This window comes from Mytilus californianus, unplaced genomic scaffold (genome assembly GCF_021869535.1).
Source record: "Mytilus californianus isolate M0D057914Y unplaced genomic scaffold, xbMytCali1.0.p SCAF_7, whole genome shotgun sequence".
NCBI lineage: Eukaryota > Metazoa > Mollusca > Bivalvia > Mytilida > Mytilidae > Mytilus > Mytilus californianus.
The window spans coordinates 11,910,124-11,924,300 of record NW_026262723.1 but is presented as its reverse complement, the minus strand read 5'-3'; the positions used below and the strand labels follow the sequence as shown (position 1 = coordinate 11,924,300).

Here is a 14,177-nt window from a genome sequence, read left to right as displayed (position 1 = left end):
ATCTTCTTGTCTTTATATTTACTATTATGCACCCCATCCCACGTGAATATCGGATACCCAAGATATATCATACTGTCGGATTGCTTTGCTTGATCTTTATTATTGTTTTATTGTGAAAAAAATGTTCTGGCAGGGTATTGTCAATAAATGTCACGAACAAGTCGTTATTTCAGTTTTAAAAAATGATTGCAAAGCTTCTCTGACTGAATTAAACCACTGTGACGGACTGTGCATTATGCCATTACACTTACACAATTGAATATTTAAAATTGTCACACTGTATCTTCTTATGCCGTATGAACTACAATCGATCACAGGTCTGTTATATATCTACACCATCCGGAATAATTATCTTATATGTTACCTTGGCATGCCATATATGATGAAATGCGGACGTGAAAGAAAGCACTCCCATACGCGTCAATGGAGATTTTATTTCCAATGATTTGCGTCATTTATAAAACAAAAGCATATATTAAGCATGAGTGTAGAAGGTTGTACTTAATTAACAACAGAAATTACAGGTTTTTGAAGGAATCATTATGATGTGGATATGTAAAAACAAAGACTTCAAATTATCATTGCTATCACTGACACTGTTACCGTCGTCGGACATCAAATTCCATGAAAATCATGGCCATGAATGACGCATTTTTATTGAGGACCGAAGACAATCACTGACATTGTTTCCGAGTTAGAACAGTCACGTGCTGCATGATAAAACTATTTTAACAATGATTGAAACTTTTTTTTATAGAAACAAAATTTCAAGTTACTCATTGAATGCGGTTTTTTTTTTCGACCAACTGCATGGCCTCATCATTGCAGATACCAAGATTTATGAACAAACAAATGACAAACTAGCTCTGGCCCTAGTCATAATTTAAAGTGAAATGCAAATGTTGATTATTTCAAAATGTTCCCTAAACCATTTTCATGGTATTAAAACACATATGGCAAAATCAAAGGTACTTTATTTAAATCATTTGCACCACGTGACTTTGTCCCTTTTGATCAAATTACTTCCCTTAGCTTAAGATTGAAAATATGATTTATTATAGATTTGCGAATAATCCAGTCCTTTTCCGTCATGTATCTAAAACTAATGTATCTTTAAAAACTTCCTTTGGCGGATATTTACAAAAATGCTTAAAATTTGACTTTTTACGAAATGGGAAGGTTGAAATCATCATGTTTTTAAAAGAATTTGGCCGAAAACTTAAGAAAGCAGGTAAGTTAAAAGTTATTTAACTTTAAAATTCAACCTACAAGGTGTTTCCCTATATGCGAACAAATCATGAACAATATCTTCTTGCATGTGTAGTTCTGTTTTGAATTTTGCTATTTTACGATTTTACGTCATTTTATTTGATCTTATATAGCAATTACACAATGGTTACGCTTCCGATTTTTAAACTAAAAAGGCCGAAAGATTTAAGGGTAGACAATGTCCATTTGTACACGGACAGAAGCCTAAAACATGTACCATTCACCTATATGCGAACAAATTGTTCATTCGACATAGGTATTTGCATATTAGCATTTTTATTAAAAGGGCTTATATAATCCTATTGTAATGGCTGCCGTCATGATAAGGCAAAATGGCCGCTATGCAAATTACCCCAAATTTTGCCATATGAAATGCATATTACTTTCTGCATTCACTGAAATTATTTTTCCATTCAAGCACATTTCATTTTGAACTGGAAAGAAATCTAAAATATGAATATATGTTTCCATAAAAAATATGAACATGTTATAAGATATTTATTCAATAATTATTGGCACCCAAAAACTGGTTAAAAGAAGAATGTTATAACTTAAAGCAGAAAGGGAAGTTATATATAGGCCCTGATTTACAATGCATTGTGGGAAACACTTGCTAACTACCCAAACTTAATCATATGATTAAAAATGAATACAGTGATTAGTAAATACAATGATTAAAATAAGTTGAACAACGCAATATAATCATCACAATTTGTATTTACTAATCATGCGATTAACTTTTAACGAATCGTTAAAATTAATCATATGATTAGTTTAATCACAAGTTGAACAACTGTTACCGACCCCTGAACATTTCAAATGTCATACATCTAAAACCATAAACTAACAATTTACTAAAGTATTAATGAAGACAACCACTTACGTGGTATTTTTTATAAGGAGAGGTAAGAGATTAATGATATAGGTTACTGTTTAATACATTTATAATTCATAATTTTTAACTTAATTGCGTAGTGGTACACTGTTTGACTAAAGCTGAACATTGAAACAGGAATATATACTGACATGGCTATAGAATTACGATTATGCAAATGTTGTAATATGCAGTTGTTGAAAACGAATACCTTTTTTATAAGTATGCCCAGCTTATATAATATATCAATTAGGCACAACATTTTGCCAAAATGTCATTGTCCTTGGCCAAAGTTTTAAATCATTAAGTCAATGACTATTCAACCCCCCTTCTTCTGATTTTTATCAGCAAAATAAAAATAAGAATACCCAAATAGTGTACACCACAAAACAGTCTGTGAGAGAAAGAGAGAGGGTTAACTGTTAATTTTTCATCAATTCCTGGTAAAGTGCACCTTAGAAAGTCAACAAAACTGTTTAGGTCTTTTCCATCCAATTCTATTTCCTGTTTATCCTTTTCTTTAAAGTCTGACGTAAACATTTTCTCAAATACTGGTGACTCGGCCATAAGTTGTTCCTTGTTCACGTGCAGTTTTGTATTTTCGATTTTTATTATCAAATCGTGCTGAGCAAAAAGAGACAAACGCTTTTGGCTGTCAATCTCATCAGTATATACATCATTCCTACCCACAGGTGCCTTGGGAGCTTCCACAAGTACCGTGGTAGCGTTTGTAGGAGGTTTTGCGCAAAACATCTGAAAAGACACTAATTAATTCTAAATTTTGTGGTTCGATTTTGTAAGGAATAAAAAACCGTCAAAAGCGTGGTTTATGTTCTTTTTGCAACGATTTTTCAACGAATAAAGTTCCATAACTCCGGAATGTCATATAAGAAATTTATAAAAAAAAACAACAGAAGGGAGCTCATTTCAATAGAAATAAAAAAGTCACCAAAATTTCATGAAAACTGATCAAATCGTATTTTGAGTAATTGTTCGAAAACTGGACCCCCTTTTTATGAATAAAGTCTCAATACTGCAAAACGTAAAAACGGATTTTTTTTAAAAATCGAAACTGTTTATATATAACAATTCACCAAATTTTCACGAAAATTGTTCAAAGAATGTTTGAGTTATAGTCAGACAAGAGGCTGTCAGAGAGACAGCAAACCGGATTGTTCTGCAGAGGTCGAACCCTGAACAGTTGAGCAAGTATGGACACAACATTTAAGCTTAAAACAGCTCCGAATTTGGATTGTGATTGAATATTTGATACAGCATAGGTTTGTGACAAAAAATAAATGTGATCAAAGAACTGAAAAATTTGAAATTGGACATTTACCTATTATGGTCCAATATCCAAATCTAAGTACATTACTAGAATCAGCATATCAAAGAACCATAAGAATCAATTTTTGATGAAAAACTTCTTAGTTAAACCACTTCTGTTCAAAGAGAAATAACTCAAACTTTATTCCCATGAACCAATAATGTAAATCTAAAATTGAATATGATTTAACCATAGTTCTCTAAAATTAGATATGATGTAATTAGATATGATGTTATATTTATTTTCAAATTATAATCAAATATAATAGTTTTCAAATAAATCTGTCACTCCAATTATAACTGGGTGATTGACAATTACCAGATGGTGTGTTATCTTGATAAAAGGTGAAAATCATTTAAAAACACTAGTGTAATCAAACTTTATATATATACAATCATGAATGTATTTAATAGTTCCCAATATTTTTTCTTTCATTTGTAACAAACTAATATAGATCTGCAACTCTACAACTTTATCTGCACAATGTTATGTAATAAAATACATCCTTTAATAAAAATAGATTACTATCTAATGAATTTGCAAAACAACATATCTAAATTTGAAAAAAATTTCTTCAAAGGGTTTTCATGTAAATGAACGGACACTGTTTGGCAGAAGCAAGCCCGCCCGCCCGTCCGCCCGCCGTACATCTCCAAATCAATAACCGATTTTTACTTCGAAAATCCGCTTAAAAACTGGAAAATTCCCATTTTTTTTTATAAATAAAATCCAATAACTCAGAAACGTAAAATCTGAAATTTATAAAAATAGAAAGGGAGCTTACTTCACTAGATCTAAACAATTCACTAAAGTTTCATGAAAATTGGTGAAATCGTTCTTGAGTTATTGTCCGACGTGTTGACAACGAACGGACAGACGAACGGACGTTCGGACAACGGTATCCCATAACACGTCCCATAAACGGGCGTTTAAAAATCAATTTATCTAAGTTGTTTTTGCTCTTGCAGTAGTATACACACAGTTGATTTCTCTTCCTTTAACTAGTATGTTTAATTTTCGGACAAAATGAAAGATTAAGTCCAACTTTGTTTCATCAAAAAAGAATGACCAACATAGAAATGAATATCTTGATTTAGTAGGAACAGATTTGAACGTCATGAAGTCTGCCTATAACTTCATGACGACATTTTCCTTTATTTATTTGAAAGGTTAGTTAAAGGCAGTTTATTTAACACAAATGAAAAAAAAAACATCAATAAAATTTGATGTAAAATCACCATGAGCCAATACACATTGTGTAAGTATGTTATAACCTAGTCAAGATTCGTTACTAATCATATCAAATTCGACAATTGAGATTAATTTGTCTGCATGAATGGTTTGAGTTGAATGGGTAGATCTCTTTGTTGTGATACACCAAATAAACCAACACTGGGAGAATGGGAAATACCGCCAGTAGATCCTGATTGTAACTGCGGTGGAGATGGCACTGTCTTATAAAAGTCAACACTTTCCGATGTATGATTGAGATGACCTGTAGATTTAAAAACTGCATCGATGTCGCTCCAACGCTTTAAAGCAATTTTCATTCTGGTTTCAGAAGTAATTTCATCAAGTTTTGGATTTTTTACAAATTTGTCAAACGATTTCCTGGAGGCAATGGTTATAGATTCCTCCAGGAACGATGGTAGTTGATAGAGCTCTGCTTGTAATATGTTCGTGATTATTTGCTCAGAAGTAATTTTATCTCCAATGACTTTGCTCTTCTCTGCAAGAAACTCATCAGCTTTTCGCAGTGTTCTTGACGTTTGATATTCACTTGCCAGAGGAATCACCGAGTGAACCGTTTTATCTAAAAAAAAAACCAGATAAATTCTGATGAAGGCTTATGTAAATGTTATGTCATTTGCAATGAGAAAGTAGACAACACGATACTGTTTGGTAATAAAGCGTCTGAAGACAAAATATTAATGAAGGACCTTTTGTCTGAATTGTGAAACAACAGGGCCATTCATGGTCAATAAGCCACCAATTTGTCATAGATTACTGGGGTCTGTTGTTCAACTTGTCGTTAGTGCTAACGAGTCGTTAAAATTTCTTAATCATTCGATTAAAATTAATCATATGATTAGTGTATGCATGTGGTTTTTTTTTTTTATTGAATTAATAAATATTAGTCTTAAAACATGTTTTGTACAATTTTGCTGGTCAAAACCTGATCAATCGGCATTTTTTCTGGTTAAAAAATCCAGCGCTTGTCATAATGAATGATTTTTAATTAGATAACGATCACGTGATCGTGCTTACGTCAGTGGTTACAAGCTGCGAAAATGTCTCTAACTGGACGATGTCGATACACTATGGACGGTATAGACAGCACGTTTCCCGGTTACTGACAAACTATAAAGACAATTGACCTCATCAATTTGAGCCATTGTGTGTGGAAAATAACAAAGAAAAGGATGTTAATTCTTCATGCGAAGAGTTCAACAACGACGATTTTTCATACAATACCGATCGGATTGTTACCATACATATTTGATTTGTCTGATGAATAAATTTAATAGACCGCTTTCTGCATTTTTTTTTTATTTAAATAAAACTACTTTTAATCATGATTGAACATATAAATTTCTAATTATTGATGATCAAATTGTTCTTTTTCTCTCTCTGTTATGGTAATGTTATAATTATGTGTGCGCCAGAAGCAGGAAAAAAAGATAGTAAAGTCAAATTCGGCGTTCGTAAAGTGTCCATTTTATTTTGTTTTTTTTGTTTTGGTTACGTAGAGACTTTTAATAGGTATAAATTATCACCAAAAGTTAATATGCTTATAATTTTTTTGGTTGGAAACCATACATCACACGAAGGATTTGTATAGTGAAAAATCTTTTATCACACTATTTCTGCATAAGAATATTCAATTAACAATTTTATTACTTCCCCCCTTTTATGTAAACAATTCAATTCAATATTTTATTAAAGTCTCACCTTATGTATAAAATTACACAATACAAAACATTTATTGAAGGCTGTTGTTTTAGTGATTAAATGTTGACACCTATAGCATACTTGACCAGGTGAAAGGTAAGAAGGCAACTGTAGGAAAATATTCGCAACACATAATATTCTTTTTCAAAATATTTTTTCTAAAAGGGGTCATTTGAATAAATGTTAGATTTTCAATCGAACTGAGCAGGAAAATGTTTGCATGTACCATACTTCAGTCTTCGAGAACATGAGTTGTGTATTAGCTGTACTTGGCTATGATCTAGCTAACAGTATTTGTGCGTTGTCTCTATTGTTTTAACGTTAGTTGTTTCTCTACTTCGTACCGATCGTTTGAGTTAGACTGGATTTTATAGTTCTTATGTACTGCTGTAAGGCCACTGTCACACGTTAGGATGGGGGAGAGGTAAGGAGCTCACAAACATATACCACCGACACATTTTGAATGTGCCTGTCTTAAATCAGGAGCATATAGATCAGTGGTTGCCGTTGGTTCATGTCTGTCAAATTTTTTTCCGCTGAAATTATTTTGTTATAAATAAGTTAGTTTTCTCGTTAAAATTGTTTCACATTTTCACGTTGAGAACTTGTATAGCCGAATATACGGTATGGGGTTTTCTCATTTTTGGAGGCCGCACGGTAAACGACACTTTCCTCATTTATTATAAAGTTTCCATTTTAAAAAGAAATGGTTTTCATCATCTGAATCTTTACCAACTAAATAGTTGTCAATAATTATATTCGATGAATAATATAATAAAATTGAGAATGGAAATGGGAAATGTGTCAAAGAGACAACAACCCGACCAAACAGCAGAAAAAGAATGTAAAAGACTTATGATTCACATTCTCGTATCATTTCCTTGTTTGCTTTTTATGCTTTTTGTCTAACAATTTCTTATGAAGTTATAGACTTGCAAGCATTCAGGAATATTACTTTTCCATCTCGAGAAGTCAATTAAAAAAATGGATCTGTTATAAAACTTTTTTTATCTGCATATTCTTAAAAGCAATAAAAATAAGATCTATATACAGGTTGTCTATTAGTTATCAACACTGGTTAGGATATTTAAATGCATAGGGTATTGTATGGTCGTACTACAGGTATTCATTAAACATATGATAATTTAAAAGTAGTTGTACCTGTCACGATTACTGTAACAATAATATATTCCAATCTCACCTGTGCCTCGGCAAAACCAACATCCAGGATGTACACAAAGAGCTTATGAAGTAATATTGCGTAATAACTATGTCTTATCAATCCCCCATGTGGCGTGACACCTGATTTGCAACTTCAAACGAGACCTGAAATTGCGAAACTCAATCACCTGTACCATACACCTGTGACCTATGATGAACTCATGGCATGGCACCCGAGACCCCAACTCTGGATTCCTTATGAAAGTGGGCGGAAAGAAGTGTAGTTTGGGCTTGTTAAGTCCCATCTTTACACCTTCTAAGTCTGCGTGTCATTCGAAAAACAGAAAATATCATGTCAAAATTCTTTTTAATTATATTGTTGAATCCATCGGCATCACACATAATCATTGTTTATCACTGTCATGCGTTTTGTTGGATAATAATCGAAACTAAATTTGTGCTGTACCCATATGTCAATATGAAGGAATGTAACCACTGACGTAGTAGCCTCGTTCTGAGTGACTTCCGGAATGGAAATATGCATATTTGACAGGTCGATAAATCGTTGCATTAAAATCTCATTAATATACATATTTTACCAAATAGTTGACACTTATATTGCTATCGATGTATTTTTTGGGGAAAAGTTAAGTATAAATAAACATTTTGAAACACAAATTGAAAATCGTGTCATGTCTCCTTTAAACTGTCGTTAAACTTTATCCACCTCTTTGAGGTGTATTGAATTTTAATCATATGATTAAAACATCCAAGATGGCTGCTGTACCAATGCAAAAATTGGCTTATGCTCGAAATATGAGACGTTTAAGAGATATTTATCTCCTGGAAAGAGATTTTAGCCATGACCAGCTATGAAAGAGCTTAAGATTTGAAATAAACACAATATATTTGCTAGGAGTTGAGTTGAAACAAATTGGAAAGAGGTATAAGAAGATGGGGCGAAGGATCGGACGCATTCATACAATGGTCATTTGATAACAGAAAGAAATTGCACATTTCGGCAGTTTTTTCGTTTGTATTTTACCGCTCAGTGACAGTGTTGATTACAAAGACTAAACGTAAAGACGGGCCACATTAGTGTGCGGAAACATTCAACAAATTATGACGAAGATCTTTTATAAATAACAAATGTTACCATAGCATTAATATACAGGCCATACGTGATTTCCAAAGCAAGTCTTTGCTAATTTCCCCATTTTTCGAAGTTCATATATTAGCACATTCAGTAACGCCCTTGACCTAACTGTTTACGCAGGTAAATTCTAATGGATGACTTCGTCCCACAGATAGTTCGGACCTTACGATTTTTTATCTTTACACGGAGTTTTTAAACATCATATATTTTTTTTTTCATTTAGTAAAATTTATGAGCATGACGAGGATCCAAATCATGGGCGGATCCAGCAATTTTGGGGGGGGGGGGGGGGGGGGGTCCAACGGTGCCCAGGTTAAAAGGGTTGTTCCGACCATATGTCGCCTTTCAAAAGCTATGATTGTCAAATAAAAGGGGATTCCATTCCCCGCCTCCTCCCCCCTTTGCATCCGCCACTGCAAATGTTTATCATGAAAATATAATACCGTAAGTGTTTTATGTAAGTCATTAAGTTTAAAGAGACTGAGTCAATGAAATGTCTCATATTTCTTATCTGACACAATATACAAAAACGCTGAAGCACCTGTTATTATTAAGAATTTGTGAAATCTCATTTCCGAGTGTCAGAGATATTTCAAAAGAAGTAGTATACCGCTGTTGGGAGAGGGGTAGGATTTCTGTTATTAGTGCCGGTCTTTCCAATAATTCAGATCATTACAGAATATATGTTTGAATTATTTAACACTCAACTATGCTTCTCCGGTTAGTCCGAGTAAGAAATGATAGAGTATAAATTGCGTCAATATTAAAAATAAAGGGCATGCAAACGTCCATAGAGCAAATTACACGGATAATTTAAATTGACCATTTGTTATATGGTAGTGTTCTTTGCGACACGTACATGCAGGTCATAAATTATTTCATTTAATGGAATCAAATCTTTATCCAGCCATCCATCATCATCAGCGTGAGACAAACAACCGATGTAATAACATTATGTGATCTTATGTGTTTGATATTCATTATTCGTTGTTTTTTCATTTTTTTCTTCTGAAATTTGAACATGTTGAATAAATAGGAGAGGTGTTTATAACTTCTGAAAGGTTTAAAAGAATACATTATTAGTTTATTAATTATGTTTAAAATCATTATAGTATTGTTATTCTAGAGGAGATATGAATTTGCTGAACGTCTAGCGGCAAATACTTTATGCATATATATAACAGAGATCATTTAATAGAATGTATTTCAAACAAGAAGCTGCACTTTTTGCCGAACAAAATAGAAACATAAACATAATCCATAGATATTTTATTCATAGTAAGTAGTCATCTTTGTTGGTCGGTTGTAGTACAATCTCATCCAATGGTAAAAGAGATCACACAAAAGGGACCAAATAAACCGGCATCTGCTACTTATATATATACAATCGGCTTTTTGCATGTGCCTGTAATTCAGTGGTTGTCGTTTGTTACTATATTTCATTATTTTACGTTCATAGTTTTGTACATAAATAAGGCCTTTAGCTTTCTCGTTTGAATTGTTTTACCGTGATTTGTCATATCTAGGCCTTTTATACATTGTCAAGAATCAGTCCGGTCGATATTGCGCATGCGTGAATTCAGACACCCTACAGGACTCAGACCACAATTATATTGGTTTTGCTCGGTCTTGAAGGCCGTACGGTGACCTATATTCGTTAACTACTACATCATTTGGTCTCCGATAAGAGATTGTCTCGTTGGCAATCATACTACATCTTCTTGTCTTTATATTTACTATTATGCACCCCATCCCACGTGAATATCGGATACCCAAGATATATCATACTGTCGGATTGCTTTGCTTGATCTTTATTATTGTTTTATTGTGAAAAAAATGTTCTGGCAGGGTATTGTCAATAAATGTCACGAACAAGTCGTTATTTCAGTTTTAAAAAATGATTGCAAAGCTTCTCTGACTGAATTAAACCACTGTGACGGACTGTGCATTATGCCATTACACTTACACAATTGAATATTTAAAATTGTCACACTGTATCTTCTTATGCCGTATGAACTACAATCGATCACAGGTCTGTTATATATCTACACCATCCGGAATAATTATCTTATATGTTACCTTGGCATGCCATATATGATGAAATGCGGACGTGAAAGAAAGCACTCCCATACGCGTCAATGGAGATTTTATTTCCAATGATTTGCGTCATTTATAAAACAAAAGCATATATTAAGCATGAGTGTAGAAGGTTGTACTTAATTAACAACAGAAATTACAGGTTTTTGAAGGAATCATTATGATGTGGATATGTAAAAACAAAGACTTCAAATTATCATTGCTATCACTGACACTGTTACCGTCGTCGGACATCAAATTCCATGAAAATCATGGCCATGAATGACGCATTTTTATTGAGGACCGAAGACAATCACTGACATTGTTTCCGAGTTAGAACAGTCACGTGCTGCATGATAAAACTATTTTAACAATGATTGAAACTTTTTTTTATAGAAACAAAATTTCAAGTTACTCATTGAATGCGGTTTTTTTTTCGACCAACTGCATGGCCTCATCATTGCAGATACCAAGATTTATGAACAAACAAATGACAAACTAGCTCTGGCCCTAGTCATAATTTAAAGTGAAATGCAAATGTTGATTATTTCAAAATGTTCCCTAAACCATTTTCATGGTATTAAAACACATATGGCAAAATCAAAGGTACTTTATTTAAATCATTTGCACCACGTGACTTTGTCCCTTTTGATCAAATTACTTCCCTTAGCTTAAGATTGAAAATATGATTTATTATAGATTTGCGAATAATCCAGTCCTTTTCCGTCATGTATCTAAAACTAATGTATCTTTAAAAACTTCCTTTGGCGGATATTTACAAAAATGCTTAAAATTTGACTTTTTACGAAATGGGAAGGTTGAAATCATCATGTTTTTAAAAGAATTTGGCCGAAAACTTAAGAAAGCAGGTAAGTTAAAAGTTATTTAACTTTAAAATTCAACCTACAAGGTGTTTCCCTATATGCGAACAAATCATGAACAATATTTTCTTGCATGTGTAGTTCTGTTTTGAATTTTGCTATTTTACGATTTTACGTCATTTTATTTGATCTTATATAGCAATTACACAATGGTTACGCTTCCGATTTTTAAACTAAAAAGGCCGAAAGATTTAAGGGTAGACAATGTCCATTTGTACACGGACAGAAGCCTAAAACATGTACCATTCACCTATATGCGAACAAATTGTTCATTCGACATAGGTATTTGCATATTAGCATTTTTATTAAAAGGGCTTATATAATCCTATTGTAATGGCTGCCGTCATGATAAGGCAAATGGCCGCTATGCAAATTACCCCAAATTTTGCCATATGAAATGCATATTACTTTCTGCATTCACTGAAATTATTTTTCCATTCAAGCACATTTCATTTTGAACTGGAAAGAAATCTAAAATATGAATATATGTTTCCATAAAAAATATGAACATGTTATAAGATATTTATTCAATAATTATTGGCACCCAAAAACTGGTTAAAAGAAGAATGTTATAACTTAAAGCAGAAAGGGAAGTTATATATAGGCCCTGATTTACAATGCATTGTGGGAAACACTTGCTAACTACCCAAACTTAATCATATGATTAAAAATGAATACAGTGATTAGTAAATACAATGATTAAAATAAGTTGAACAACGCAATATAATCATCACAATTTGTATTTACTAATCATGCGATTAACTTTTAACGAATCGTTAAAATTAATCATATGATTAGTTTAATCACAAGTTGAACAACTGTTACCGACCCCTGAACATTTCAAATGTCATACATCTAAAACCATAAACTAACAATTTACTAAAGTATTAATGAAGACAACCACTTACGTGGTATTTTTTATAAGGAGAGGTAAGAGATTAATGATATAGGTTACTGTTTAATACATTTATAATTCATAATTTTTAACTTAATTGCGTAGTGGTACACTGTTTGACTAAAGCTGAACATTGAAACAGGAATATATACTGACATGGCTATAGAATTACGATTATGCAAATGTTGTAATATGCAGTTGTTGAAAACGAATACCTTTTTTATTAGTATGCCCAGCTTATATAATATATCAATTAGGCACAACATTTTGCCAAAATGTCATTGTCCTTGGCCAAAGTTTTAAATCATTAAGTCAATGACTATTCAACCCCCCTTCTTCTGATTTTTATCAGCAAAATAAAAATAAGAATACCCAAATAGTGTACACCACAAAACAGTCTGTGAGAGAAAGAGAGAGGGTTACCTGTTAATTTTTCATCAATTCCTGGTAAAGTGCACCTTAGAAAGTCAACAAAACTGTTTAGGTCTTTTCCATCCAATTCTATTTCCTGTTTATCCTTTTCTTTAAAGTCTGACGTAAACATTTTCTCAAATACTGGTGACTCGGCCATAAGTTGTTCCTTGTTCACGTGCAGTTTTGTATTTTCGATTTTTATTATCAAATCGTGCTGAGCAAAAAGAGACAAACGCTTTTGGCTGTCAATCTCATCAGTATATACATCATTCCTACCCACAGGTGCCTTGGGAGCTTCCACAAGTACCGTGGTAGCGTTTGTAGGAGGTTTTGCGCAAAACATCTGAAAAGACACTAATTAATTCTAAATTTTGTGGTTCGATTTTGTAAGGAATAAAAAACCGTCAAAAGCGTGGTTTATGTTCTTTTTGCAACGATTTTTCAACGAATAAAGTTCCATAACTCCGGAATGTCATATCAGAAATTTATAAAAAAAACAACAGAAGGGAGCTCATTTCAATAGAAATAAACAAGTCACCAAAATTTCATGAAAACTGATCAAATCGTATTTTGAATAATTGTTCGAAAACTGGACCCCCTTTTTATGAATAAAGTCTCAATACTGCAAAACGTAAAAACGGATTTTTTTTAAAAATCGAAACTGTTTATACATAACAATTCACCAAATTTTCACGAAAATTGTTCAAAGAATGTTTGAGTTATAGTCAGACAAGAGGCTGTCAGAGAGACAGCAAACCGGATTGTTCTGCAGAGGTCGAACCCTGAACAGTTGAGCAAGTATGGACACAACATTTAAGCTTAAAACAGCTCCGAATTTGGATTGTGATTGAATATTTGATACAGCATAGGTTTGTGACAAAAAATAAATGTGATCAAAGAACTGACAAATTTGAAATTGGACATTTACCTATTATGGTCCAATATCCAAATCTAAGTACATTACTAGAATCAGCATATCAAAGAACCATAAGAATCAATTTTTGATGAAAAACTTCTTAGTTAAACCACTTCTGTTCAAAGAGAAATTACTCAAACTTTATTCCCATGAACCAATAATGTAAATCTAAAATTGAATATGATTTAACCATAGTTCTCTAAAATTAGATATAATGTAATTAGATATGATGTTATATTTATTTTCAAATTATAAT

At 32.6% G+C, this 14,177-nt stretch overlaps 1 protein-coding gene across 1 annotated transcript; it reads right to left on the bottom strand.

Annotated features, from left to right (window-relative positions):
- Positions 1-4,645: 4,645 nt before the first annotated feature.
- On the bottom strand, positions 4,646-13,348 carry LOC127708228 (uncharacterized). The gene is made up of 2 exons (XM_052213071.1): positions 13,015-13,348; positions 4,646-5,283 (listed from the first exon to the last, which is right to left on the bottom strand). The coding sequence occupies exons 1-2, from the start codon at positions 13,346-13,348 to the stop codon at positions 4,790-4,792; spliced, it is 828 nt and encodes a 275-aa protein (XP_052069031.1). The 3' UTR covers positions 4,646-4,789.
- Positions 13,349-14,177: the final 829 nt, after the last annotated feature.